The sequence below is a fragment of the Tiliqua scincoides genome, chromosome 5 (genome assembly GCF_035046505.1).
Source record: "Tiliqua scincoides isolate rTilSci1 chromosome 5, rTilSci1.hap2, whole genome shotgun sequence".
NCBI lineage: Eukaryota > Metazoa > Chordata > Lepidosauria > Squamata > Scincidae > Tiliqua > Tiliqua scincoides.
The window spans coordinates 137,320,273-137,345,979 of NC_089825.1; the positions used below are offsets into that span (position 1 = coordinate 137,320,273).

Consider the following 25,707-nt stretch of genomic DNA (forward strand, 5'->3'; position numbering starts at 1 on the left):
TAATCACATTACAACAGGGATAGGAGAAGGAAGAGTCATTTGCAGCAGCTTGCCCCACGAGGATTCCCATGCCGTGAAAACAGTAAGAAAGCCCCCCCCCGACACAGGTAGGCTCGAGTCTTGCATGGGGATGAGTGCCGAATGGGCGGAGCCTGACTGGAGTCTTTTTCAGAGTCTTCAACATACGTGACTCACAAGTCAAGTCACAGAAAAACATGCATTTTCGCAACTCAAGTCCGAGTCTCCTGACTCGAGTTCCCAACACTGTATAGACTTTTCCCCAAAAATTGTCTCAAATTCCTGCTTATTACACTTTACTATGTCATACAGATCAGTTCTGCTGCGATTTTATGAACACATGGTGTTTCTCGATTATTCACAGAAGCCATGAGAATTATTATAGATTATCTACTCTGTAATTAACAGATTGATTATGTTTATTATGACTTCTTAGCCAAATGCCATAGCCTGTCCAATGGCCGACAGGAAAAAACCTGCCAAGACCATCATCAATAACCTCTGGTGTCATTCAGAACTAGGAGTTCTAAATGACAGGTTGCCACCAACCTGATTGCTGATATTTTACACTCTGCATGTCTCTGTTTAAATTACTGGGAATCTCCAGTGTTTCTACTTTACGCATCAAACATCCTTTTTATGTTGTGCTGTTCAGAGACACTTATGACAATGTGGTCCAGGTGAATGATGGTGTTTCCGCAGGAGATGTTGATATTCATGGTTTTGTTTTCGGTTCTGCTTCTGCTAGAGATACACGTTGCTTCTGTTGTGAAGTGTGTCATCGGTGAGCCTGTTCCTATTCATTTCAAGTATTATCAATCCGGAGACCTCCTCATTGGTGGCATCATTTCTCAGATCTACATGATTTCTGACCTGACAAAATTCGAAGGACATCCAGCTCAGTGTCTGGTTGATGACTTCATGTAAGGAGCTGCTTTTCTTAAATGTATAAACCATCTGCTCAGGCAGGCTTTTCCAATTGATTTGATGGGGAATTTGTCTACTGGCTAATGCTTCCTAATTGCTTTCTTGATCAAATAAACCTAATTCTCCCTGTGCTACATTCGTGTTGCTGTTATCAGTATTGTTATCCCCCCCCAATATTTTTTTTTACTTTTTCCAGATACCGCCTGCAATTTAATAGTTCAAAATTTTAAAAACAGAAAACAATAAAATAACTGATATTTAAAATACATTTGTACCTATTTAAATGTTAAATGTATAAGTGACCCCCCCCCCATGACATGAGACAAGGTCAGCTTTTAGTATGAAATGGACCACTTTTTATTGATTACAAATATTCAATTCAATATAAATCCTACGGCAGTTAATCTCTAGGTAGAATTCCTACCCATTTCGTGTGGGCATCTACCCCAGAGGAGAAAGTCACAACTATTGCTTCCTGCTTGGACATTTGCACCCTGGATCTGATCACACTTTCCAATTATCCCTTTTCATCTCATTATTTCCAAAGCACAGATAAATCTGGGATCTGATTCAAATTCTTCGTCTGTAATGATGCTGAAAGATGTAACTGCCTATGTGATAAATCTCAAAATGGGCAGCTTATTTCATTACGGCAGCTTAGTTAATATTATTGTCAGCACGCCTGTGAAATTATGATACAGTTCAGAAGTGCATTTGAAGTGAATAAGTCAGGATTCAGACCCTGATATCCTTCATGACTCCCTCCAAGCAATGATCCTTTCCTGCACAGAGGCCAATCGCAGACACAGAAGCCATATGCTCATCCAGTGTCCTGGCTGTCTTGCACCACAAGATGCCCACTATCAAGCCTCCCAGAGAAAATGTGGTATCAACCCTTTCCCAATCCCAAATCCCATTATCTTTCCGTAAACATAAAATAATGGTCCCAAACCTGGGAGCCGGACATCAGCCATCATGAGCTTTCAATGGAAAAAAGGGCATTAATCTGTAAAGACTTTAAATATTAAAGAATTTAGAAATTTAGGAAAGACTCTAAATTCATGGTCAGAAAACCCAAAAAGAAACCGAATCACAGACCCCAAAATCTTCATTATCCCTCTCCCTCTGCTGTGTTTGAGAATGACCTACTAGAGCGTGTCACACACTCCCATCCCATCCCATCTGCAATCCAGGACTCTCTCTACGAACCTGGCACCTCCAACATTCACTTCTTAGCTTGTACTTGTGCTTCCATTCTTTTGCACCCTTCCCTGTGACTTCCCCTACTGTCCAGATGCGATTGTTCAGAGCCCACTGGGTCTTACCGATTGAACTGTATCTTGCCTTTTGCCTTCCACCTATGTCTTCCAACTCAACCTCAAAAACCCAGCCTCATGGCTCCCTTCCCAGCCCAAGTTCCAAAGAAACTATCCCAGAAGTTGGAGAGGTTATCCAGATACTCCCTGTCTTCCTTTTCACCGTTTGCCACCCACAGATGAAACTGTTTGGTAGTCATTCACCAGCCACTTCCCCTGTGGAGTGAAACTCTCCTCAGATCCATTGCTGAGTTTCTTGAAGTTCTGGAAAAGTTGTGAATGAACCGATTTTTGAAGAGTGCAGTAAATGAGCATGTCATAGGGAGCATATTTCCAAGGAACCTTTGTAGCAGAATTTGAACATTGTGCATGTGTTCAATCTGTGTGGTTTCAAGTTAGAAAGCTGATTTGTGCTGTCATTCAGAGAAGTTTACATTTCAAGTCTATGCGCCAAAGTTACTTTGCACTTCATAGATTGTGGCCATACTATTTCAGTAGTGTCATTATCAAATATATATTGGATTTCAAAGTGGCAAGAGTCATATCCTAAAACATACCCACTGTCATACAGCATGCAACTCTCATTCTAGACTATTGATGCAGAACTACCAGAATATCCTGGCCTTGGCATTTGCCGTAAAGGAGATAAATGAAAATCCCAATATTTTATCCAACATCAGCCTTGGCTTCAACATCTTGAATAGCTACTTCATGGCAAGATGGACCTATCTTGCCTCAATGGAACTTCTCTCCACAAAGGGAAGATTATCCCCAACTACAAGTGTGACCTGCAAGACAACATAGTAGCTGTCGTTGGGGGACCAAACTCACACATCTGGCAGTACATAGCCAACATTATGTTCAACTACAAGATCCCACAGGTAAATTGAACACATGGAACTGGAGAAAGAAATTAGGAAGGCATCCAAAGGAACTTGTGTTATAGTAAAGGGTGAATTCAATGATCCCCACACAGAGTGGGAAATTTCTTGTTTGGACCACAACCTACAGAGAAAAATTCTGGAGCCACTAAATGACTGTCAGCCCAATTCTAATTTGCACTGGAACAGGTAGGCAGAGTTGCCTGTGTTGTATCCAGTTCAAGGTAGGTACTGGCTGGAGCGCAACTCAGGTTAGGGGGATATTTTACTCCTTTGCCCATGTTGCACAGCAGCCACCTGTATGGGGCTACTCAGATTTCCACCAGCGAATTTGTCAACACAAGTCTGAGCAGCCCATGTAAGACCAATCAGGTCAGAAATGGGGATAGGATTTGACCTGTGCTTCTGCATTTACAGGCTACTGACTCCAGCACTGCTGTTGACTATTTCCCATTCAATCAAGATGAAAATCATGACTATTTGTTTTTCTGTCCTGTTTGTGGCTTTCCCAAAAGCAGCTGGTTAACAACTAGGGGAAACAGGGTCTTCAACTAGACAGACCTCGGGCCCAATCCAGCACGGGTCTTTTTACATTCTTATGGCACTGAAGGAGTGAATACAAGGGGAAGCTGACATCTGTGTGGTGGATGCAAGTATAACTTACAGCCCAATCCTCTCATAGCTTCTCCATTAAGGGCCCAATCCTATCCAATTTTCCAGTGCCAGTGCAGCTGTGCCAGTGGGGCATGTACTGCGTCCTGAGGTGGAGAGCTAGTCTCACAGACCTTCTCTGGGAACAAGGTATGGGAACATTGGTTCCCTTACCTTGGGGCTGCACTGCAGCTCCACCAGTGCTGTAAAGTTGGATAGGTTTGGGCCCTAAGCCATTTCTGCCCAACGTTGCATATATGCAACAGGAACCAAATGTGTACATCTGTGGGCTGGGCAAATATGGGTTAATATTTAGCTAAATGTGAATATTTAGGTGTCCTGTCATCTTACTGTCATGGTCGCGCTGCTTGTTTTACAAGACAACCAACCTGTACAATGCCTTTGAATTGGGAAAGGCAGGCCAAAATGGAGGGCAAAGGTTGAACAGCCATTTTGTCAAGGGTTCCCCACCACAGTGTTGTCTCAGTTTTTGCCTTGTTAACACCACCAGAATAATAGAATCACATGTTGAATTCTTTTGCCTTCTAGATCAGTGAGTTTCAACCACTGTGCTGTGACACATTGATGTGTCTATGAATGGTCCACAAGTGTGCCACCTAATCCTGGGAAGTGTCATGTATTAGTAGGACCATAGAGGGATGTGAGCCCGTGGCCAGCAGTGCAGTTTGCTTTTTCAACTGTCAAAAAAACTGATAGTGTCCCTTGACAGTGCCATGAGATGAAAAAGATTGAAAATCATTGTTCTAGATACATAATCTAAATATCAATACCAACTAAAAATGAGACTTGATCTCATTTGATGGGAGTGAATCATTTGAGAACCAGACAACTGTATCAGTTCCCTCACACGTGGAGTTCACAAATAGATTTCTCTCTTCTCAACTTCTTTAGCTTGTATATGGCTCTGTCCCAGTTGTGAATCATGAGACCGAGGCTGCTTTCATGCACCAGATGTTTCCAAAGAGTGACCATCAGGATAAGGGACTTCTCAAGTTGCTGCTGCATTTCCGGTGGACGTGGGTTGGGGTGATTTATGTACTGCTCGACAGTGGAGAGTGGTTTGTTCAGAACGTGCTCCCCACATTCACCCAAGAAGGCATCTGCTTTGCTTTCATAGAAGTCATGCCCAAAGAAGTTTACGTGTCTGACCTCCCAGAAATGGTGGATTTGTGGATCGATCTTGTCAAGGTCGTAACGAAAAGTACTGCTACTGTTGTGCTTTTATATGGTGAAATTCAGAGTATTTTATTTTTGAGGATGTTCCCTCAAGTTAAAGAATATGAGGACATCCCAATGACAACCAAAGGTAAAGTTTGGATTATGCCGGCCCAGATGGATTTCATCACACTTCCCTTCCAAAAAATTTGGAATGTAGATTTCATTCACGGTACTGTCTCCTTTACAGTTCCCTCAAGAGAGGTAAAAGAGTTCCAGAAATTTCTTCAGATCAGAAAACCTGCCTTGGAAAAAGGAGATGGGTTTATCAAGGTCTTCTGGCAACAGGCCTTTGACTGCTTCTTCCCCAGCTCTGACAAAGGCAGTGATGATGAAAATCCCTGCAGTGGGGAAGAGAGGTTGGAGACCCTACCCTTGTCCATCTTCGAAATGAGCATGACTGCCCACAGCTACAGTGTCTACAATGCTGTCTATGCTGTAGCACATGCTTTGCAATCTGTGCATTTATCCAAATTCAAATACAGATCAATGACTGATGGAGGAAGAGCCAAGCTTCTGAATCAACAGGCATGGCAGGTAATGTGCAGAATAGACCATTGCAGCTTTGCTCAACATATCTTTCTTACCAAACATGTATACCCATCATGGCTTGTAACCTGCGGTGGATTTTTCCTTCATAAATCTTTCCAATGCCTTTTTAAAAGCATCTTGGCCATGTGCCATCACTACATCCTGTGGCAAAGCGTTCCACAGATTAATTGTCTGTTCCAGCTCTCCCTCTACTCAATTTTCATGGTTGTCCCCTGGTTCTGCTGTTGTGTGACAGACAAAAGAACAATGTCCCTTTCCATTCTATCCATCCCAGGCCTAACTGTATACATCTTCGGGTGCAATCCTAACCCCTTACGTCAGTGCTTTCCAGCACTTGCATAGCGGTGCCAATGGGACATGTGCTGCATCCTGCAGTTGGGTGTCACTCCTCAAAGAAAGGGAATGTTTGTTCTCTTACCTCAGTGCTGCATTGCCCTTATGTCAGTGCTGGAAAGCACTGACATAAGGGGTTAGGATTGCGCCCTTAATCATGTCCCTCATCAGGTGCCCTTTTGCAGTCCAAGCACATTATAATTTTGGCTGTTTTATTCTCAATCTCTTTTTTAATAATCCCCAGCATGGAATTGACCTTCTTCACAGTTGCCACACATTTGCTCAACACTTTTATCAAGCTGCCCACCAGTACACCAAGATCTCTCTCCTGATCCATCACAGGCTGCTCAGAAACAATTAGCACAGCTGTTCTCAAACTCACAGGGAGTTTGAGAACTGAGATCAGTCTTTTTTTGGAGGGGGGGGGAGGAATGGCAGCAACACAATCACCAGCATCAAACCACTGCTGGGGACATAGGGTATTTTTCCTAACATAACTCTGTCTGTACCAGCTCCCAGAGTGTGCGGAGAGGCCCATGGAGCCCTCTGTAGGGCTCCCCTGGCTGCAGAACACAGGAAAAAGTGTGATTGCAAACAACTTCCGGTTTCGCAATCACAACCCAGAAGTGAGTTGCCACTGCATTTTTTCAAACTACTGAGGCTGCGGGGCTCCCTGCGCCCTGCCCCTGAGGTTGGCACAGACTGAAGTAAGTAAAACAAACAAACAAACCCCTTCTATCCCCGGCAGCAGCACAATCCTGGTGACTGTAGCTCCCATTCTCCATCCTGCCTCTTAAGGGGGAAAGACAATGCTTCCTGGGCTGGTGGGTCATGACCCAGCTAGTTGGCAACCTTCAGTCTCGAAAGACTATGGTATCGCGCTCTGAAAGGTGGTTCTGGAACAGCGTCTAGTGTGGCTGAAAAGGCCAATCCGGGAGTGACAATCCCTTCCACACTGGGAGCAAGTGCAGTCTGTCCCTGGCCTGTCTCCCTGGCTATGGGCCTTCCTTCTTTGCCTCTTAGCCTCAGACTGTTGGCCAAGTGTCTCTTCAAACTGGGAAAGGCCATGTTGCACAGCCTGCCTCCAAGCGGGCCGCTCAGAGGCCAGGGTTTCCCACTTGTTGAGGTCCACTCCTAAGGCCTTCAGATCCCTCTTGCAGATGTCCTTGTATCGCAGCTGTGGTCTACCTGTAGGGCGCTTTCCTTGCACGAGTTCTCCATAGAGGAGATCCTTTGGGATCCGGCCATCCATTCTCACAACATGACCGAGCCAACGCAGGCGTCTCTGTTTCAGTAGTGCATACATGCTAGGGATTCCAGCACGTTCCAGGACTGTGTTGTTTGAAACTTTGTCCTGCCAGGTGATGCCGAGAATACATCGGAGGCAGCGCATGTGGAAAGCATTCAGTTTCCTCTCCTGTTGTGAGTAAAGAGTCCATGACTCGCTGCAGTACAGAAGTGTACTCAGGACGCAAGCTCTGTAGACCTGGATCTTGGTATGTTCCGTCAGCTTCTTGTTGGACCAGACTCTATTTGTGAGTCTGGAAAACGTGGTAGCTGCTTTACCGATGCGTTTGTTTAGCTCGGTATCGAGAGAAAGAGTGTCGGAGATCGTTGAGCCAAGGTACACAAAGTCATGGACAACCTCCAATTCATGTGTAGAGATTGTGATGCAGGGAGGTAAGTCCACATCCTGAACCATGACCTGTGTTTTCTTCAGGCTGATTGTCAGTCCAAAATCTTGGCAGGCCTTGCTAAAACGATCCATGAGCTGCTGGAGATCTTTGGCAGAGTGGGTAGTGATAGCTGCATCGTCGGCAAAGAGGAAGTCACGCAGACATTTCAGCTGGACTTTGGACTTTGCTCTCAGACTGGAGAGGTTGAAGAGCTTTCCATCTGATCTGGTCCGGAGATAGATGCCTTCTGTTGTAGTTCCAAAGGCCTGCTTCAGCAGGACAGCGAAGAAGATCCCAAACAAGGTTGGTGCAAAAACACAGCCCTGTTTCACGCCGCTTCGGATGTCAAAGGGGTGTGATGTGGAGCCATCAAAGATAACAGTGCCCTTCATGCCCTTGTGGAAGGATCTGATGATGCTGAGGAGCCTGGGTGGACATCCAATCTTGGGGAGAATCTTGAAGAGGCCATCCCTGCTGACCAGGTCGAAAGCCTTCGTGAAATCTATGAAGGCTATAAAGAGTGGCTGTCGTTGTTCCCTGCATTTCACCTGCAGTTGTCTAAGGGAGAATACCATATCAGTGGTGGACCTGTTGGCTCGGAATCCACACTGTGATTCTGGATAAACGCTCTCTGCAAGTACCTGGAGCCTCTTTAGTGCAACTCGGGCAAACAACTTTCCTACAACGCTAAGGAGAGAGATGCCACGGTAGTTGTTGCAGTCACCCTTGTCGCCTTTGTTCTTGTACAGCGTGATGATGTTTGCATCCCTCATGCTTTAAGGTACTCCACCTTCTCTCCAGCAGAGACAAAGGATTTCATGCAGCTCAGTGATGATGATCTCTTTGCAGCACTTTAGGACTTCAGCAGGGATGCTGTCTTTTCCAGGTGCCTTGCCAAAGGCAAGGGAGTCCAGGGCCACGTGAAGTTCTTCTAGGGTTGGTTCACTGTCAAGCTCCTCCAGCACAGGCAGGCACTCAATGTTGTTCAGCGCTTCTTCGGTGACTACATTTTCTCTGGAATATAGCTCAGAGTAGTGCTGCACCCAGCGTTCCATCTGCTGTGCCCGATCCTGGATGACCTCGCCTGTTGCAGACTTCAGAGGGGCAATTTTCTTCTGTGTTGGACCTAGGGCCTGCTTGATACCATCATACATCCCCTTGATGTTGCCCGTGTCAGCTGCTATCTGTATCTCGGAACAGAGCTGGAGCCAGTAGTCGTTAGCACATCTCCTGGCAGTCTGCTGGACTTTGCTGCGAGCACCTCGGAGGACCTGCAGGTTGCGCTCACTGGGACAGGCCTTGTATGCTGCTTGAGCTCTCCTCTTTTCCTCAATGACTGGTGTCAACTCCTCAGAGTGGGCTTCAAACCAGTCTGCTGTCTTGTTGGTCTTCTTGCCAAATATGGACAAGGCGGTGTTGTAAACGGCATTCTTGAAATGTTCCCATCTGTTGGATGCGTTTGCATCGACCGGGCCTGGAAGAGATTCCTCAAGCGCTTGTGCAAATTCCTCCACTTTTCTCTGATCCCTGGTCTTGCTCGTATCAATGCGAGGTCTTCCTTCCCTTTTCGTGTGATACAGTCTCTTTGTTTGCAGTTTCACTCTGCTGCACACCAGCGAGTGGTCGGTGTCACAGGCAGCACCCTGATAGCTGCGCGTGATCTTGATGCTGGGAAGGCTGGAGCGTCTGGTGAGAATCAGGTCGAGCTGGTGCCAGTGCTTTGATCTTGGGTGTCTCCAAGAGACTCTATGTTGGGGCTTCGTGTTGAAGAACGTGTTGCTGACACAGAGACCGTGATGACAGCAAAACTCTAGCAGGCGTTGGCCATTTTTGTTCATCTTCCCAGTGCCGAACTGACCTAAGCAAGTGGGCCACGAACTGTTATCAGCACCAACTCTAGCGTTGAAATCGCCGAGGATGAACAATGGCTCTTTTACGGGGATCTTCTTGATAGTGGTGGCCAGGTCATCATAAAATTTGTCTTTGGCTTCTGCTGGAGACGACAGAGTCAGTGCATAAGCACTGATGAGAGTGACAGGTCCTGCTGATGACTGGAGCTGCAGGGACAAAATTCTTTCACTTCCCACAGTAGGTGGGATGATGGATTTCAGCAGGGTATTTCTGACCGCAAAGCCAACACCATGTTCCCTGGTTTCATTTGGTGGTTTTCCCTGCCAGAAGAATGAGAAATTTCACTCCTTGACAGATCCGGAATCTGGCAGCCTTGTCTCTTGAAGGGCGACAATGTCCATCTGCAGTCTGCTCAGCTCCATGTCGATGACAGCTGTTTTGCGTGCATCGTCTATTGCTTGCAGGTCATCAGAGAAGCCAGGTGTCATTGTCCTTACATTCCACGTGCCCAGCTTTAGGGCAGGAGTTTTCTGTTTTCTATTGCATGGTGCAGAGTTGTCGATCCGCTTGTCGGTTTTCACCCTAAACCCCACGCACCCCGTGAGGTTAACGGACCGTGGCGAGGCAACACCTTACTGGCTGGGGACTGCCCAGCTTAAGGCGGGCGGTAGCTGCCCAATGAGATGCAATGATCTCTCCCACCGTCGGAAGCAGCCCCTGGCGTCATGCCCTACGCCAATCGAGCAAAGACTTATAACCGGTAACTGCTGCTTCCCGTGTTGTGCCGACGCCGTATGGTGAAGTTGGAGTGTCCTCTCCAGTGCGCGAAGCCTGGGTAAAGAAGGTATGGAGGATAGGCTGTTATCCTCCATAACAGGAACATAACATAATGGGTCATGACCCATCAGTTTACAAACTGATGGGTTTACAAACCCATCAGTTTACAAACCCATAACATAATGGGTCATGACCCATCAGTTTACAAACCACTGCCGTAGCAAATATGTGAAACTTTGGTTTCTTTCCTCAATGTGCGTTTATACTTAACACTTTGTAAGTATATAATTTATACTTACGTGCAATGAAGTACATCTGTCATTCTGCTGCCCATTCTCCCAGTTTGGAGTGATCTTTCTGGAGCTCTTCACACTCCCTTCTGGTCTTCACCACCCACTAGCACATTTCCAATTGAGGAAACTTGAGTGAAACACTACCAACTTGCTTCATTCACTAGTGTTTTGTCAGCATCCAGTTTACTTGGATATACAGCTGTGACCTTCACTCTTCTTTTAAAGACAGCATATTCTGGGATTCTGCTAATACTTGGGTTTCTTTTGCTCCAATTTAGCTGCACCACTATCTGAGAAGAGTCTCATTTAACAACAGTGCTGGGGATGAAATTTCCTTTGACCCAAAAGGGGAATAGGTAGCTGGATTTGATATCCTCAACTGGATCACATTATCAAACCAGTCTTTTCTTCGAGTTAAAGTTGGAGAGATCAACCCAAAGGCTCCTATGGGCAAAGTGTTCACTATAGATGAAGATGCCATCGTTTGGCCCAGCGTCTTTGACCAGGTAGACTCTGTTCACCTTTCAGGATCTTAAAGCTCCTTTCACCAAATTTCAGGCTGTGCTTCCCCAATCCGGCTGTACTGAACTGCACTTCAACTGGCACTGAAATCATTCTACCTTTGTGTTAAGTGTTGATGCAGGTGCTGATCCAAATTTGAGGAGAGGATCAGAACAAGAATCCTTTTTGATCCTGATGCCCCAAATCTTCACTTTCCAAAATGTAATGGCCATGTTCCTTGGCATGTTTTCATGATCCACATGAATCATTGCGCCACTGAATACAGAAGCTCTTACTTGTCAATCATGCTACACTGATCAGTTTTGGACAGAACCTTCGTGGTTGTGGAGGCTTTCTGGTGTCAGTGTTGTCTTCCTGCAAACTCAAACAGTCCTCAGCAAATGGCAGTGACAGCCACTTTCAGGGGCTTTGGAGGGGTTTATTGACCATGGTGGTGGGCTTCTTTTCATTGCACTTTGGGTAGCTGCAGTAACAGCACTGCTTCTCTGCTGGCTGCACGGCCACATCCAAGAATTATTTTGTACCCCACAGTCTACCAGGACACATGACATGCCCTGGTGGGTTCCAGTAATTAGCCAGAAGCCCAGCAGAGAATATGGTCTTGGACCGCCATCACTGTTGTCAGAATTAATGGCATATCATGTACTAAAGAAGCTATATCCTCCCTTTGAAAAAGCCTGCTGATTTTGGGGGGTAAAAAAAGTAAAAAGTAAGTAAAAAAAAGAAAAGTAAAATTTTTTTTAAAAAGTTAAGTAAAAAAGGCAGTCCTTCCATTTCCCCTGGAATTTCTGGGTTTGGTAAAATGATGCAAGGGGGAGGCATTAACTTAAATAACTTCTAGGAGTGGCAAAACATCACAACATTATGAATAACTAATATACAACCATGAAAAACAAATGCATTGCATCTAAGAAAGGAACATTATTGCAAAATATTTGAATATGTTCCCACTGAAAATACATTGTACAAAGTCAGTATTCCAGTGAATATAGTTCCCTGATGAATGTTATCATATACATAAATGGGGTTTCTGTTTTGTGGGCCCAGTGGATACAGAAACAGCAGATATGAGGAACTTTATATTGATTTCAATGCATATCAACCATGCATCCTGCCCCTGTGTATATAACCTTTGTTTTTTTTTTCTTTATGATTTAGAGATGGGTCATGTCATTTCCACCTGAGATAGGGCTGAAAGATACCCTTCTCCTGGGTAGAAATGATTGAAACAAGATTTTCTTCTCACTGACTGCCCCGTTCATGCCAGGGGAGGTTGCTCCTTTCCACAAAGATATTTAATTTTGTGGAATGGGGAACTGGGAGGTGACAATGTCTCTAGTATAAAAACATAAGAAGAGCTCCGCTGGATCAGGCCATAGGCCCATCTAATCCAGCCTTTTGTATCTCACAGCGGTCCACCAAATGCCCCAGGGAGCACACAAGACCACAAGAGTCCTGCATCCTGGTACAATCCCTTGCATCTGCATTCTGAGATGGCCCATTTCTGAAATCAGAAGATTGCACATGCACATCATGGCTTGTAACGCGTGATGAACTTTTCCTCCAGAAACTTGTCCAATCCCCTTTTAAAGGTGTATAGACCAGATGCCATCACCACATCCTGTGGCAAGGAGTTCCACAGACCAACTAAATGCTGAGTAAAGAAATATTTTCTTTTGTCTGTCCTTAACTCTCCCAATTTGAGTCAATGCCCCCTGGCTCTGGTGTTGTGTGAGAGGGAAAAGAGCATCTCTCTATCCACTCTATCCTTCCCTTGCAGAACAAGGTTTGAGTCTCTGAGTGATTTGATCATCCACAAAAGTTTCAAGCTCTCATGAACACTTCCAGGTTTTTACCAGTGTGGCTTGTTCTGTTGGTGGACATAAAGCCCTTCTGCCTCATTCAGCTTACCTCCAATGCCGCTGTTGGCGGCCATTTTGTGACAGCAGAATTCTGTTATGCTGTCGCCAACGCTTCCTCATGCAAGCCCCATCCTGCAAAGGATTGGACCATCAGAGTGGAAGCAAAAAGATTCAGTCTCTCTTGAACCAATTTCACACATCTGGTAACTGATTGACAGCTGAAGATTCTGTTTTGATTGTGAAACGTTCTAATTTGGGAGCCTTAACTTGGAACTTGCGCCCAATTAAACTTTGGGATATCACACAACTGGGTTCTGCTGAGATTTAATGAACACATGCTGTTTCACAACTATTCACAGGAGCCACAGTGGTTGAAACAGATTATCTCCTCTGTAATTATCACATTAGTTCATGTTTACTATGACTTCTTGGCCAAGTCCCATAGGAGGTCCAATGACCAACTGCAAAATAGCCTGCCAAGACCATCAATTTGAATAACCTCTGGTATCATTCAGAACTAGGAGTTGTAAATGACAGGTTGCCACCAACCTGATTGCTGATATTTTACTCTCTGCAGGTCTCTGTTTAAATTACTGGAAATCTCCAGTGTTTCTGCTTTTCACATCAGAGATCCTTTTCATATTGTGCTGTTCAGAGACACTTATGACAATGTGGTCCAGGTGAATGATAGTGTTTCTGCAGGAGATGTTGATATTCATGTTTTCGTTTGCGCTTCTGCTAGAGGTACACGATGCTTCTGTTGCGAAGTGTGTCATCGGTGAGCCTGCTCCTATTCATTTCAAGTATTATCAGTCCGGAGACCTCCTCATTGGTGGCATCATTTCTCAGATCTACATGATTTCTGACACAACAGAATTCGAAGGACATCCAGCTCAGCGTCTGGTTGATGACTTCATGTAAGGAGCTGCTTTTCTTAAACGTATAAACCATCTGCTCAGGCAGGCTTGTCCAGTTGATTTGATGGGGAATTTGTCTACTGGCTAATGCTTCCTAATTGCTTTCTTGATCAAATAAACCTAATTCTCCCTGTGCCACATTCGTGTAGCTGTTTCAGTATTGTTCTCCCACCCCCAATATTTTTTTTTACTTTTTCCATATATAGTTTGCAATTTCATAGATCAAAATTTAAAAAATGGAAAACAATAAAATAACTGATATTTAAAATTCATTTGTACTTATTTAAATGGTAAATGTATAAGTTCCCCCCCCCCCCAGATGACATGAGACAAGGTCAGCTTTTAGTATGAAATGGACCACTTTTATTGATTACAAATATTCAATTCAATATAAATCCTATGGCAGTTAATCTCTAGGTAGAACTCCTCCCCATTTAGTGTGGGCATCTACCCTGGAGGAGACAGTCACAACTATCACTTCCTGCTTGGACATTTGCACCCTGGATCTGATCACACTTTCCAATTATTCCTTTTCATCTCATTATTTCCAAAGCACACATAAATCTGGGATCTGATACAAATTCTTCATCTGTAATGAGTGCTGAAGGATGTAACTGCCTATGTAATAAATCTCAAAATGGGCAGCTTATTTCATTATGGCAGCTTAGTTTATATTATTGTCAGCACGCTTGTGAAATTTTAATACGGTTCAGAAGTGCTTTTGAAGTGGATAAGTCAGGATTCAGACCCTGAAATCTTTCATGACTTCCCCCAAGCAATGATCCTTTCCTGCACAGAGGCCAATCACAGACACAGAAGCCATATGCTCATCCAGTGTCCTGGCTGTCTTGCACCACAAGATGCCCACTATCAAGCCTGCCAGAGAAAATGTGGTATCAACCCTTTCCCAGCCCCAAATCCCATTATCTTTCCGTAAACATAAAAGAATGTTCCCAAACCTGGGATCCGGACATGGGCCATCATGAGCTTTCAATGGAAAAAAAAGGCATTAATCTGGAAAGACTCTAAATATTGTATTTAAATTCATGGTCAGAAAACCCAATAAGAAACCAAATCACAGACCCCCAAATTCTTCATTATCCCTCTCCCTCTGCTGTGTTTGAGAATGACCTACTGGAGCGTGTCACACACTCCCATCCCATCTGCAATCCAGGACTCTCTGTATGAACCTGGCACCTCCAACATTCACTTCTTTGCTTGTACTTGTGCGTCCATTCTTTTGCGCCCTTCCCTGTGCCTTCCCCTATTGTCCAGATGCGATTGTTCAGAGCCCACTGGGTCTTACCGATTGAACTTTATCTTGCCTTTTGTCTTCCACCTATGTCTTCCAACTCAACCTCAAAAGCAAACCCTCATGGCTCCCTTCCCAGCCCAAGTTCCAAAGAAACTATCCCAGAAGTTGGAGAGGTTATCCAGATACTCCCTGTCTTCCTTTTCATTGTTTGCCACCCACAGACAAAACTGTTCGGTTGCCATTCACCAGTCACTTCGCCTGTGGAGCGAAACTCTCCTCAGATCCATTGCTGAGTTTCTTGAAGTTCTAGAAAAGTTCTGAATGAACTGATTTTCCCAGAGTGCAGTAAATGAGCATGTCATAGGGAGCATATTTCCAAGGAACCTTTGTAGCAGAATTTGAACATTGTGCATGTGTTCAATCTGTGTGGTTTCAAGTTAGAAAGCTGATTTGTGCTGTAATTCAGGGAAGTTTACATTTCAAGTCTATGCACCAAAGTTACTTTGCTCTTCATAGATTTTGGTCATACTATTTTAGTAGTGTCATTATCAAATATATATTGGATTTCAAAGTGGCAAGAGTCATATCCTAAAACATACACACTGTGATACAGCATGCAACTCTCATTCTAGACTATTGATGCAGAACTACCAGAATATCCTGGCCTTGGCATTTGCCGTAAAGGAGATAAATGAAAATCCCAATATTTTACCCAACATCAGCCTTGGCTTCAACATCTTGAATAGCTACTTCATGGCAAGATGGACCTATCTTGCCTCAATGGAACTTCTCTCCACAAAGGGAAGATTTATCCCCAACTACAAGTGTGACCTGCAAGACAACATAGTAGCTGTCGTTGGGGGACCAAACTCGCACATCTGGCAGTACATAGCCAACATTATGTTCAACTACAAGATCCCACAGGTAAATTGAACACATGGAACTGGAGAAAGAAATTAGGAAGGCATCCAAAGGAACTTGTGTTATAGCAAAGGGTGAATTCAATGATCCCCACACAGAGTGGGAAAATTCTTGTTTGGACCACGACCTACAGAGAAAAATTCTGGAGCCACTAAATGACTGACAGCCCAATTCTAATTTGCACTGGAACAGGTAGGCAGAGTTGCCTGTGTTGTATCCAGTTCAAGGTAGGTACTGGCTGGAGCACAACTCAGGTTAGGGGGATATTTTACTCCTTTTCCCATGTTGCACAACAGCCACCTGTATGGGGCTACTCAGATTTCCACCAGCGAATTCATCAACGTAAGTCTGAGCAGCCCATGTAAGACCGATCAGGTCAGAAGTGGGGATAGGATTTGACCTGTGCTTCTGCAGCTGTTCCTCTTCCAGGCCCAATCTGCCTCCCAGTCCACCTACCCCACATGCAGAAATGCCGCCACCCTGCCTCCATTCCACCCTTCTACCACCCTCGCTCAGCCTCTGTACTGGCCTCCCTTGGCCAGTGCACATTTCTGCCATCCACACTGTGATGGCAGTGTGTGCCCTGCTCTTAAGGAGGTGCAAACGTGCTTTATGGCATGGTTGTGACACTCTTGGGTCAACGCAAGGGACTTGCGCCAGCCAAAGACCACAACGGGATTGCGCTCGGTGTCTTAGAAAAAGCTGGTATTAGAACCAAAGGGGAAATATCTCTGAACATGCTTTTGTGTGGCACCCAGTACCTGATTTGAGATGTAAGCATTGAACTAATAGAGAACAGTGTCCATTGTGCTATACACAATTGAAGATGGATTTGAACATTCTGCATATATTTGGCAGCCTAATGATTTTTAGGGGTGCCCCTGAACATGTCTTTAGTCCTGGGCAAGTACCAGAAGGGCATAGAGCCCAGGCCAAATTAATATATCCTCTGACCAAGCTTGATGCTAATAGATCTCAAACCCAAGCCAAATTCAAAAGATCAACTCCTTTCCTCTCCACCTCCACTCCTCCTTTTTTTTTAAATACAGAGGAGCTGCACAAACATTGTCTGAGCAGCTGTGCCAAAGTTAGTTTCCCTGTCTTGCAAGGCACTCACACAACCTTAGAAACTCCTGACCTCAGGAAAAAATAAAATAGCCATTTACAGGCCACTGAGTCCAGCACTGCTGCTGACTATTTCCCATTCCGTCAAGATGAAAATTATGACTATTTGTCTTTCTGTCCTGTTTTTGGCTTTCCCAAAAGCAGCTGGTTAACAACTAGGGGAAACAGGATGTTCAACTAGACAGACCTCGGGCACAATGCAGCAGGGGTCTTCTCACATTCTTATGGCACTGAAGGAGTGAATACAAGGGGAAGCTGACATCTGTGTGGTGGATGTAACTTACAGCCCAATCCTCTCATAGCTTCTCCATTAAGGGCCCAATCCTATCCAATTTTCCAGTGCCAGTGCAGCTATGCCAGCGGGGCATGTACTGTGTCCTGAGGTGGAGAGCCAGTCTCACAGACCTTCTCAAGGTATGGAAACATTGGTTCCCTTGCCTTGGGGATGCACTGCTGCTCCACCAGTGCTGGAAAGTTGAATAGGATTGGGCGCTAAGCCATTTCTGCCCAACGTTGCATACATGCAACAGGAACCAAATGTGTACATCTGTGGGCTGGGCAAATATGGGTTAATATTTAGCTAAATGTGAATATTTAGGTGTCCTGTCATCTTACTGTCATGGTCACGTTGCTTATTTTACAAGACAACCAACCTGTACAATGCCTTTGAATTGGGAAAGGCAGGCCAAAATGGAGGGCAAAGGTTGAACAGCCATTTTGTCAAGGGTTCCCCACCACAGTGTTGTCTCAGTTTTTGCCTTGTTAACACCACCAGAATAATAGAATCAAATGCTAAATTCTTTTGCCTTCTAGATCAGTGAGTTTCAACCACTGTGCTGTGACACATTGATGTGTCTATGAATGGTCCACAAGTGTGTCACCTAATCTTGGGAAGTGTCATGTATTAGTAGGACCATAGGGGGATGTGAGCCTGTGGCCGGCAGTGCAGTTTGCTAATTCAACTGTCAAAAAAACTGATAGTGTCCCTTGACAGTGCCATGAGATGAAAAAGATTGAAAATCACTGTTCTAGATACATAATATAAATATCAATACCAACTAAATATGACCTCAGTTGATGGGAGTGAATCATTTGAGAACCAGACAACTGTATCAGTTCCCTCACACATGGAATTCACAAATAGATTTCTCTCTCCTCAACTTCTTTAGCTTGTATATGGCTCCATCCCAGTTGTGAATCATGAGACCGAGGCTGCTTTCATGCACCGGATGTTTCCAAAGAGTGACCATCAGGATAAGGGACTTCTCAAGTTGCTGCTGCATTTCCAGTGGACGTGGGTTGGGGTGATTTATGTAGCTATTGACAGTGGAGAGTGGTTTGTTCAGAACGTGCTCCCCACATTCACCCAAGAAGGCATCTGCTTTGCTTTCATAGAAGTCATGCCCAAAGAAGTTTACATGTCTGACCTCCCAGAAATGGTGGACTTGTGGCTCGATCTTTTCAAGGTCTTAATTAAAAGTACTGCTACTGTTGTGCTTTTATATGGTGAAATTCAGAGCATTTTATTTTTGAGGGTGTTCCCTTCTGCTAATGCATATGAGGGCACCCCATCAAATACCAAAGGTAAAGTTTGGATTATGCCAGCCCAGATGGATTTCATCAAAATTCCCATACAAAGCATATTTAATGAAGATTTCATTCATGGCACTGTCTCCTTTGCGGTTCCCTCAAGAGAGGTAAAAGAGTTCCAGAAATTTCTTCAGATCAGAAAACCTGCCTTGGAAAAAGAAGATGGCTTTATCAAGATCTTCTGGGAACAGGCCTTTGACTGCTTCTTCCCCAAATCTGACAAAGATAGTGGTGCTAGAAATCCCTGCAGTGGGGAAGAGAAGATGGAGACTATTCCCATGTCCACGTTTGAAATGAGCATAACTGCCCACAGTTACAGTGTCTACAATGCTGTCTATGCTGTGGCGCATGCATTGCAATCTCTGCATTTATCCCAAATCAGATATAATTCAAGGGCAGGTGGTTGGAGAGGCAAGCTTCAACAGGTGTGGCAGGTAATGTGCAGCTTTCCTCAACGTATCTGTGTGGCCACATGCATAGACCTATCATGGCTTGTAACCTGTGATGAACTTTTCCTCCATAGATCTGTCCAATTCCCTTATTAAAGGCATCTAGGCCAGGCGTCATCACTACATCCTGTGGGAAAGAGTTCCATAGATTTATTACCCGCTGGGTAATAAAATATTTTCATTGGTCTGTTCCAACTGAATTTTAATGGTTGCCCCCTGGTTCTGGTGTTGTGTGAGAGGGAAAGGAACATTCCCCTATCCTCTCTATCCTTCTCATGCCTAACTGTATACACTTTAATCATGACCTCCCTCAAGTGCCTTTTTTTCCTAGATCAAAGAACCTCAACAGAATGACATTATCCTATTGGCTGATGTCTTCTCAATCTCTTTTTTAATTCTTGAGGATGGAATTGACCTTCTTCACAGCTGCCACACACTTGGTCAACACTTTTATCAAGCTGCCCACCCCTGATCCATCACAGAGAGCTCAGAACCCTTTAGCACAGTTGAGATAAGTCTTTGTGGGGTGGGGGTACAGTGGCAATGTGACCTCCAGGATTGAACCACTGCCTGAGGGGCTTTTGTAAAAACTTGTGTCAATCTATACTGGACGCCAGGAGGCGCAGGGAACCCCATGGAGCCCTCTGCCAGGTGCCTCTTGCCTCAGAACACAGAAAAAAAAAAAAAAATGTGATTGCAATCAACTTCTGCTTTCCAGCATTTTTTTCAGTCCTCGGAGGCATTCCTTCAAAGGGTTTCGCAGGGCTCCCTGCATGCCCCAGATGCTGGCAAAGACAGAGGTAAGTAAAGAACAAAAGACTCAATGTCCCTGGCAACTGTGCAATCTTGATGATCGTGTCACCACCATTCCCCACCATTCCACCTCCGTTTTACCGCCGTGTATTAAGTGAAACACTACCAACTTGCTTCATTGACTTCACTAGCGTTTTGTCAGCATCCGGTTTTCTTGAATAAACAGCCGTGACCTTCACTCATCTTTTAAAGATGGCATATTCTGGGATTCTGCTAACGCTTGGGTTTCTTTTGCACCAATTTAGCTCCACCACTATCTGAGAAGAGTCTCATTTAACAACAGTGTTGGGGATGAAATTTCCTTCGACTCTAAAGGGGAATGGGTAGCAGGATTTGATATCCTCAACTGGATCACATTATCAAACCAGTCCTTTCTTCGAGTTAAAGTTGGCGGGATCGACCCAAAGGCTCCCACAGGCAAAGAGTTCACTATAGAAGAAGATGCCATTGTTTGGCCCAGCGTCTATAACCAGGTAGATTCTGTTCACCAAGAGGTTTTTTTTCACCAAATTCTGAGCTGTTCTTCACCAATCCAACTGTCACCGCAATCCAAACTGCGCCTTGGGATGGCGCAATTCCCTTGCGCTGGCCCAGGAGGGTCACAAATGTGCTGTAAGGCATGTTTGCACCTTCTTGTGAGTCAGCTAGGCCTGCGCTCAGAGGTGTGCTGGCCTGCAGAGGGTGACATAAGCCTCCGCGCCAATGGAGGTACTGAGCCTTGTGTAGGCCAAGTTGTGCCAAGGCTCTGGGATGGGCAGGGAAGAGGCAGGGAGGAGGTGGGAGGCATTCCAGGGCAGGGGGAGAGCGAGTGGTGGGCGGCCCCAGGTGGGTCTGGAGCGGAAGGCGGGGCTGGAACTCGGCAGTTATGCCAGATCCCAACCCCGGTTCCCAAGGACCGCAAAATGGCTTCAAACTGCTCTGCTCCCCTCAGACTTGTGCTACCTCAGGAGGTGGCACAAGTCTAAGGAGACCCATTGGAGCCAGGGTGGTTTACCCAGAGGTAAGGGGAAAAGTTTCCCCTTACTTCTGGCTGAGCCACTTTGGGCAGCTATCCTGTGCTGGATACAGCGCAAGCCTCTAGACTTGCCTTTCCCAGCGCAAGATAGGAGTGCCCCCTGTTCTGAACTGCACTTCAACAGGCACTGATATCATTCAATCTTTGTGTTAAGTGTTGATTCAGGTCCTAATTCCAAATTTGAAGAGAGGGTCAAAACAAGAATCCTTCTGATTCTGATCCCCCAAATCTTCACTTTCCAAAATGTAACAGCCAAGTTGCTTGGTATGATTTCAGGATCCACATGAATCATTGTCCCTTGGAATACAGAAGATCTTACTTGCCAATCATGCTGCACTGATCTGTTTGGACAGAACCTTCATGGTTGTGGAGGTTTTTTGGTGTCAGGGTTGTCCTTTGGCACACTCAGTCCACCCTTGACAAATGGTAACAATGATAGCCACATGCAGGGGAACTGGAGGGTCTTGCTGACCATGGTGGTGGGCTTCTTTTCATTACACTTTGGGTAGCTGAAATAACAGCAGTGAAAGCACTGCTTCTCTGCTAGGTACGCAATTACTTCCAGGGATCATTTTGTATCCAGAGACCACCAGGATGCATGAGATGGCCTGGTGGGTTCCAGTAATCAGCCAACAGAGAAGCAGTGCTTCCACCACCATCACCTCTCTCAGAATTAATGGCATATCAAGCATTAAGGAAGTTACATCCTCCCTCCGAAAAGGCCTCCAGATTTTTGTGGGTAGCACAAAAGAGAAGAAGGCATTCCTATCATTTGCCCTGCAATTTCTAGTTGAGATAAAATGATGCAAGGTGGAGGGGGGAGGCATTGCACACAAGAATATCCTGCCGTAGCACCCTTCAGACTCAGAAGACTATAATGTCACGCTCTGAATGGTGGTCAATGTCCTCTCCAGTGTGCAAAGCCTGGGGAAAGTAAATATGGAGGATAGACTGTTTCCCCTGCAGCAAATCTCCCCTCTCCACGTTGCTGAAATGGTCCAATGGAAAGGCAGAAACCAAGATGGATGGTTCCAGCGGCGTTGCAGGAGTTGTCAGAACGTGGCTGTATCTAGCCGTGAACTGCATCAGGGACTCCAGCTCTGGAATTTGCCTTGAGGTTGTCTCCTGAAGCCTTTTTCCACAACTGGATACAGGCAGCCACAAGGCAGTGGAGGTTTGAGATCAGAGTTTCCTTCTCTTAGATGAGCTGCCTACCCAGGCTAATGAGTCCCATCTATCCAGTGGCTGTTTAGTCGCCAATATACAACTATTGAAAACAAATACGTTGTATCGAATAGAAGCTTATTGAAAAATAGTTTAATATGTTCCAGCTGAAAAGACATTGTATAAAGTCTGGATCTAGTGAATGTGGTTCCCAAAAGCATTTTATCATATGCATATATGGGGGCCCATTTTTGGAGCTCAGTGGATACAGAAACTGTGGATATGGGGAACTTCATATAAATTTCAATACACATCCCCTGAGCATCCCACCCCAGTGCACATTCCCTGCATTTTTCTTTTCTAAGACGGGGCAGTCTCTTGTTTAGCTGAGGAATGTGACATGTGGGCAAGCAGCCTTCATGCAAGAGGGAGGGGAGTAAGCGAATGTCAACAGGAAGTAGGGCAGTTCCTGCTTTCTCTTAATGTTTTTACTGTGTCCCTCTAGCATGCAGGATAAACTGATCTGCGGGGGCTGCAGGGGGTGTCGAGAACCACAGGTCAGTGAAAATGTGGATATGAGATCCACTGATACAGGAGAATACCTGTATGAAAAGCAAACACAACCTACCATGGTGGCTCTCATTTCAGCTGGACATGGTATACCACACGGTGAGAAATAGAAGCAAAGACACTAAGTGCTGGACGGCTTTGAATCAAATCTGTATCTTATGGGGAAGACCCCCCCCCCCAAAAAAAAAACAGGTTGCTACAGTCCTTGTTGTGTCAGTACAGATCCATTTCTTAACTATAGTGTGGCTAGCGAGACATGACAATTTAAAACATTTTCTGCTTTCTTTCCTGGACAGTCACAGCCCCTCTCGAGGTGTAAACCACCCTGTCTTCCTGGGTATCATAAGAATAAGTTGGAGGGAGAGCCTTTTTGCTGCTACGAGTGCCTTCCGTGCCCACAAGGGAAGTTTTCAGATCAAAATGGTGAGACTTCTTACTTAATTTTACCTTAATAACTTCTAATACCCCTTAGTACCACCTACAAACCCCTTAATAACCCTTATCACCCCTTCATACCCCTAACGACTTCTAATACCCTCTACAGACCCATTTACCCACTTCATACCCCCCAAGGACCCCTTAACACCCCCTTTAATAACACTTAAGGATCCCTTAATCCCCCTATCGATGCATTAATACCCCCTATGAACCTTTTAATACCCCCTTAAAACCAATTTCTAACTAAGTTGCACTTTTGAAGCATGTTCAGGAGGCCTCCACAAAGGGAAACATGTCTTTGGAACAATGAAAAAGTGTCTCCATACACCTGAATGAAACTGATGTATTTCGGCATCAGTAGGCATCAATAGGCAGTCTTTTATTTTTATTTGGACCTGACTACAGCAGTGGTTCCCAAACATTTTAGAGATCCTAGAGGCTACTGCCTGATTTGTAAATGCCAAGGGGTGTGGCTATAATGGTGATTGGGCAGCAGTGCTCCCCCCTCCAACAGCAGCTTATTTAACCCTTGATGCACATAGCCTTATCTATTCACAAACCACCAAAAATGGCATCACGACCCACTGGTGGGTCCCGGACCCACAGACTGAGAACCACTGGTCTAAGGTGCTGACTGTTGATTCCTACGGAGATCCTGAAAAATCACCTACATCACCCTTTTCAGGCTGGTGCAGGGGTTGGGGGACATGGGGAGGGGAGAGGAAGGTCTTTCCGGCATGAGGAGGGCAGAGAGTGGATGGTACCATGGGTAATCAGCGAGGTAGCTGCGGTGGGGTCGGGATCTGGCTCATATGCGGATCCTATCACCATTCCCAGGCAGCCTGGGGCAGCCCCGGGCTGTTTGGATCTGTGCCAGTTCTTTAGGCAGTGCAGATCCCAGTAGCCCCATTGGAAGCAATTCCCTTTGCACTGGGCTGCACCACTTTTGGCCCCAACACTGCTCTGGATGCAGGGCAGGCCTGCAGGCTTCCTGCTGCAGGGCAGGTGAGGATTGGGCTGCCTGTTAGCCTAGAAAAACACAAAGGAAAACAGTTTGGATGAAAATTGAAATGGAAATGCCATTAGATGTGTTTGTGCCTCAGTTATTCAAAACATAATTAGAGTTGCTTATTTGTACCTGAAATCTTTAAGTTTGAACTCAGTGACACAGGTTAGCCAATGGTGTAATATAAGAAGCCAAAACTGTAACCTTTAATTCAGTCTGGGAGAGGGGAGGCTATGAATGAACAAAACTACATTGTCCATTTCAGGTCTTTTGGTAGGGCCGTTTTTCTTTTAATCCCTATTTAAAAAACTGATGCCTGAACAAATCATTCGTAGAAAGTGGGTTTTTAATGAAGTGCATTCTACACAACTAACTGCTTTCTCATTCTCAGACATGGCTAACTGTTTTCCATGTGCAGAAGATCATTATCCCAACCATAATAAGGATGTCTGCATTCCAAAAGTTTACAGCTTCTTGTCTTACAAAGAGCCTTTGGGGATCGCTTTGACTACGGTCACACTTTCTTTTTCTTTCATCACTGCTTTGATCCTCCGAATATTCATTAAGCATCAGGACACTCCCATTGTCAAAGCCAACAACCGGAGCCTCACCTACGCTCTTCTCATCTCCCTCCTGCTCTGCTTCCTTTGTGCTCTGCTGTTCCTTGGACAACCCAAAGCAGCTTCATGTCTGCTTCGACAAACTGCTTTTGGCATCATCTTCTCAGTGGCCGTGTCCTGTGTATTGGCCAAAACTATCATTGTGGTCCTTGCTTTCATGGCCACTAAACCAGGGTCCAGGATGAGGAAGTGGGTGGGAAATAAATTGGCAACTTTCATTGTCCTTTCCTGTTCCTCTGTTCAAGTCATCATTTGTACGGTGTGGCTGGCAACTTCCCCTCCATTCCCAGATCTTGACATGCACTCAGTGACTGGAACAATTGTAGAAGAATGTAACGAAGGCTCCACTCTCATGTTTTACTGTGTCTTGGGCTTTCTGGGTCTCCTTTCCGTTATCAGCTTCACTGTGGCTTTCTTAGCCAGGAAGTTACCTGACAGTTTCAACGAAGCCAAGTTCATCACCTTCAGCATGCTGGTCTTCTGCAGTGTGTGGTTGTCCTTTGTTCCCTCCTACCTGAGCACCAAGGGGAAGTACATGGTGGCTGTGGAGATCTTCTCCATCTTAGCTTCTGGGGCTGGTTTGCTGATTTGTATCTTTGCCCCCAAATGCTTCATTATAGTGCTGAGGCCTGAATTGAATGAAAGGGGGCTACTGATAAGAAGAAAGGATTAAAATACCTCCAATGTGTGGACCCCACCTAGTTCCAGTTAACTGTGGCTTACCCAAAGTTCATCCAATGTACTTAGTGCTATAGTGTTTTCATCCTGATTGTAGAAATAAATGCCCAACATGTGATGTCGATCTCCTTTCTGCAGTCCCTGCCATGCAGTGGGTTAGAACATTGTTTCTAGCTTAGTTTCCATCTGATCTTTCCTAGTCAACAGCCAACAAAACCTTTATTAGGCATAAACATTGGATGGGTGAAAAC

The 25,707-nt window shown here is 45.2% G+C and overlaps 1 protein-coding gene across 1 annotated transcript; it reads left to right on the plus strand.

Moving 5' to 3' along the window:
- The first annotated feature begins 2,980 nt into the window (after positions 1-2,980).
- Positions 2,981-25,451, plus strand: LOC136653789 (vomeronasal type-2 receptor 26-like). Its single transcript, XM_066630669.1, has 9 exons — positions 2,981-3,142; positions 4,706-5,005; positions 6,427-6,540; positions 13,640-13,812; positions 15,814-15,991; positions 18,283-19,137; positions 20,211-20,438; positions 23,011-23,137; positions 24,550-25,451. The coding sequence occupies exons 1-9, from the start codon at positions 2,981-2,983 to the stop codon at positions 25,449-25,451; spliced, it is 3,039 nt and encodes a 1,012-aa protein (XP_066486766.1).
- Positions 25,452-25,707: the final 256 nt, after the last annotated feature.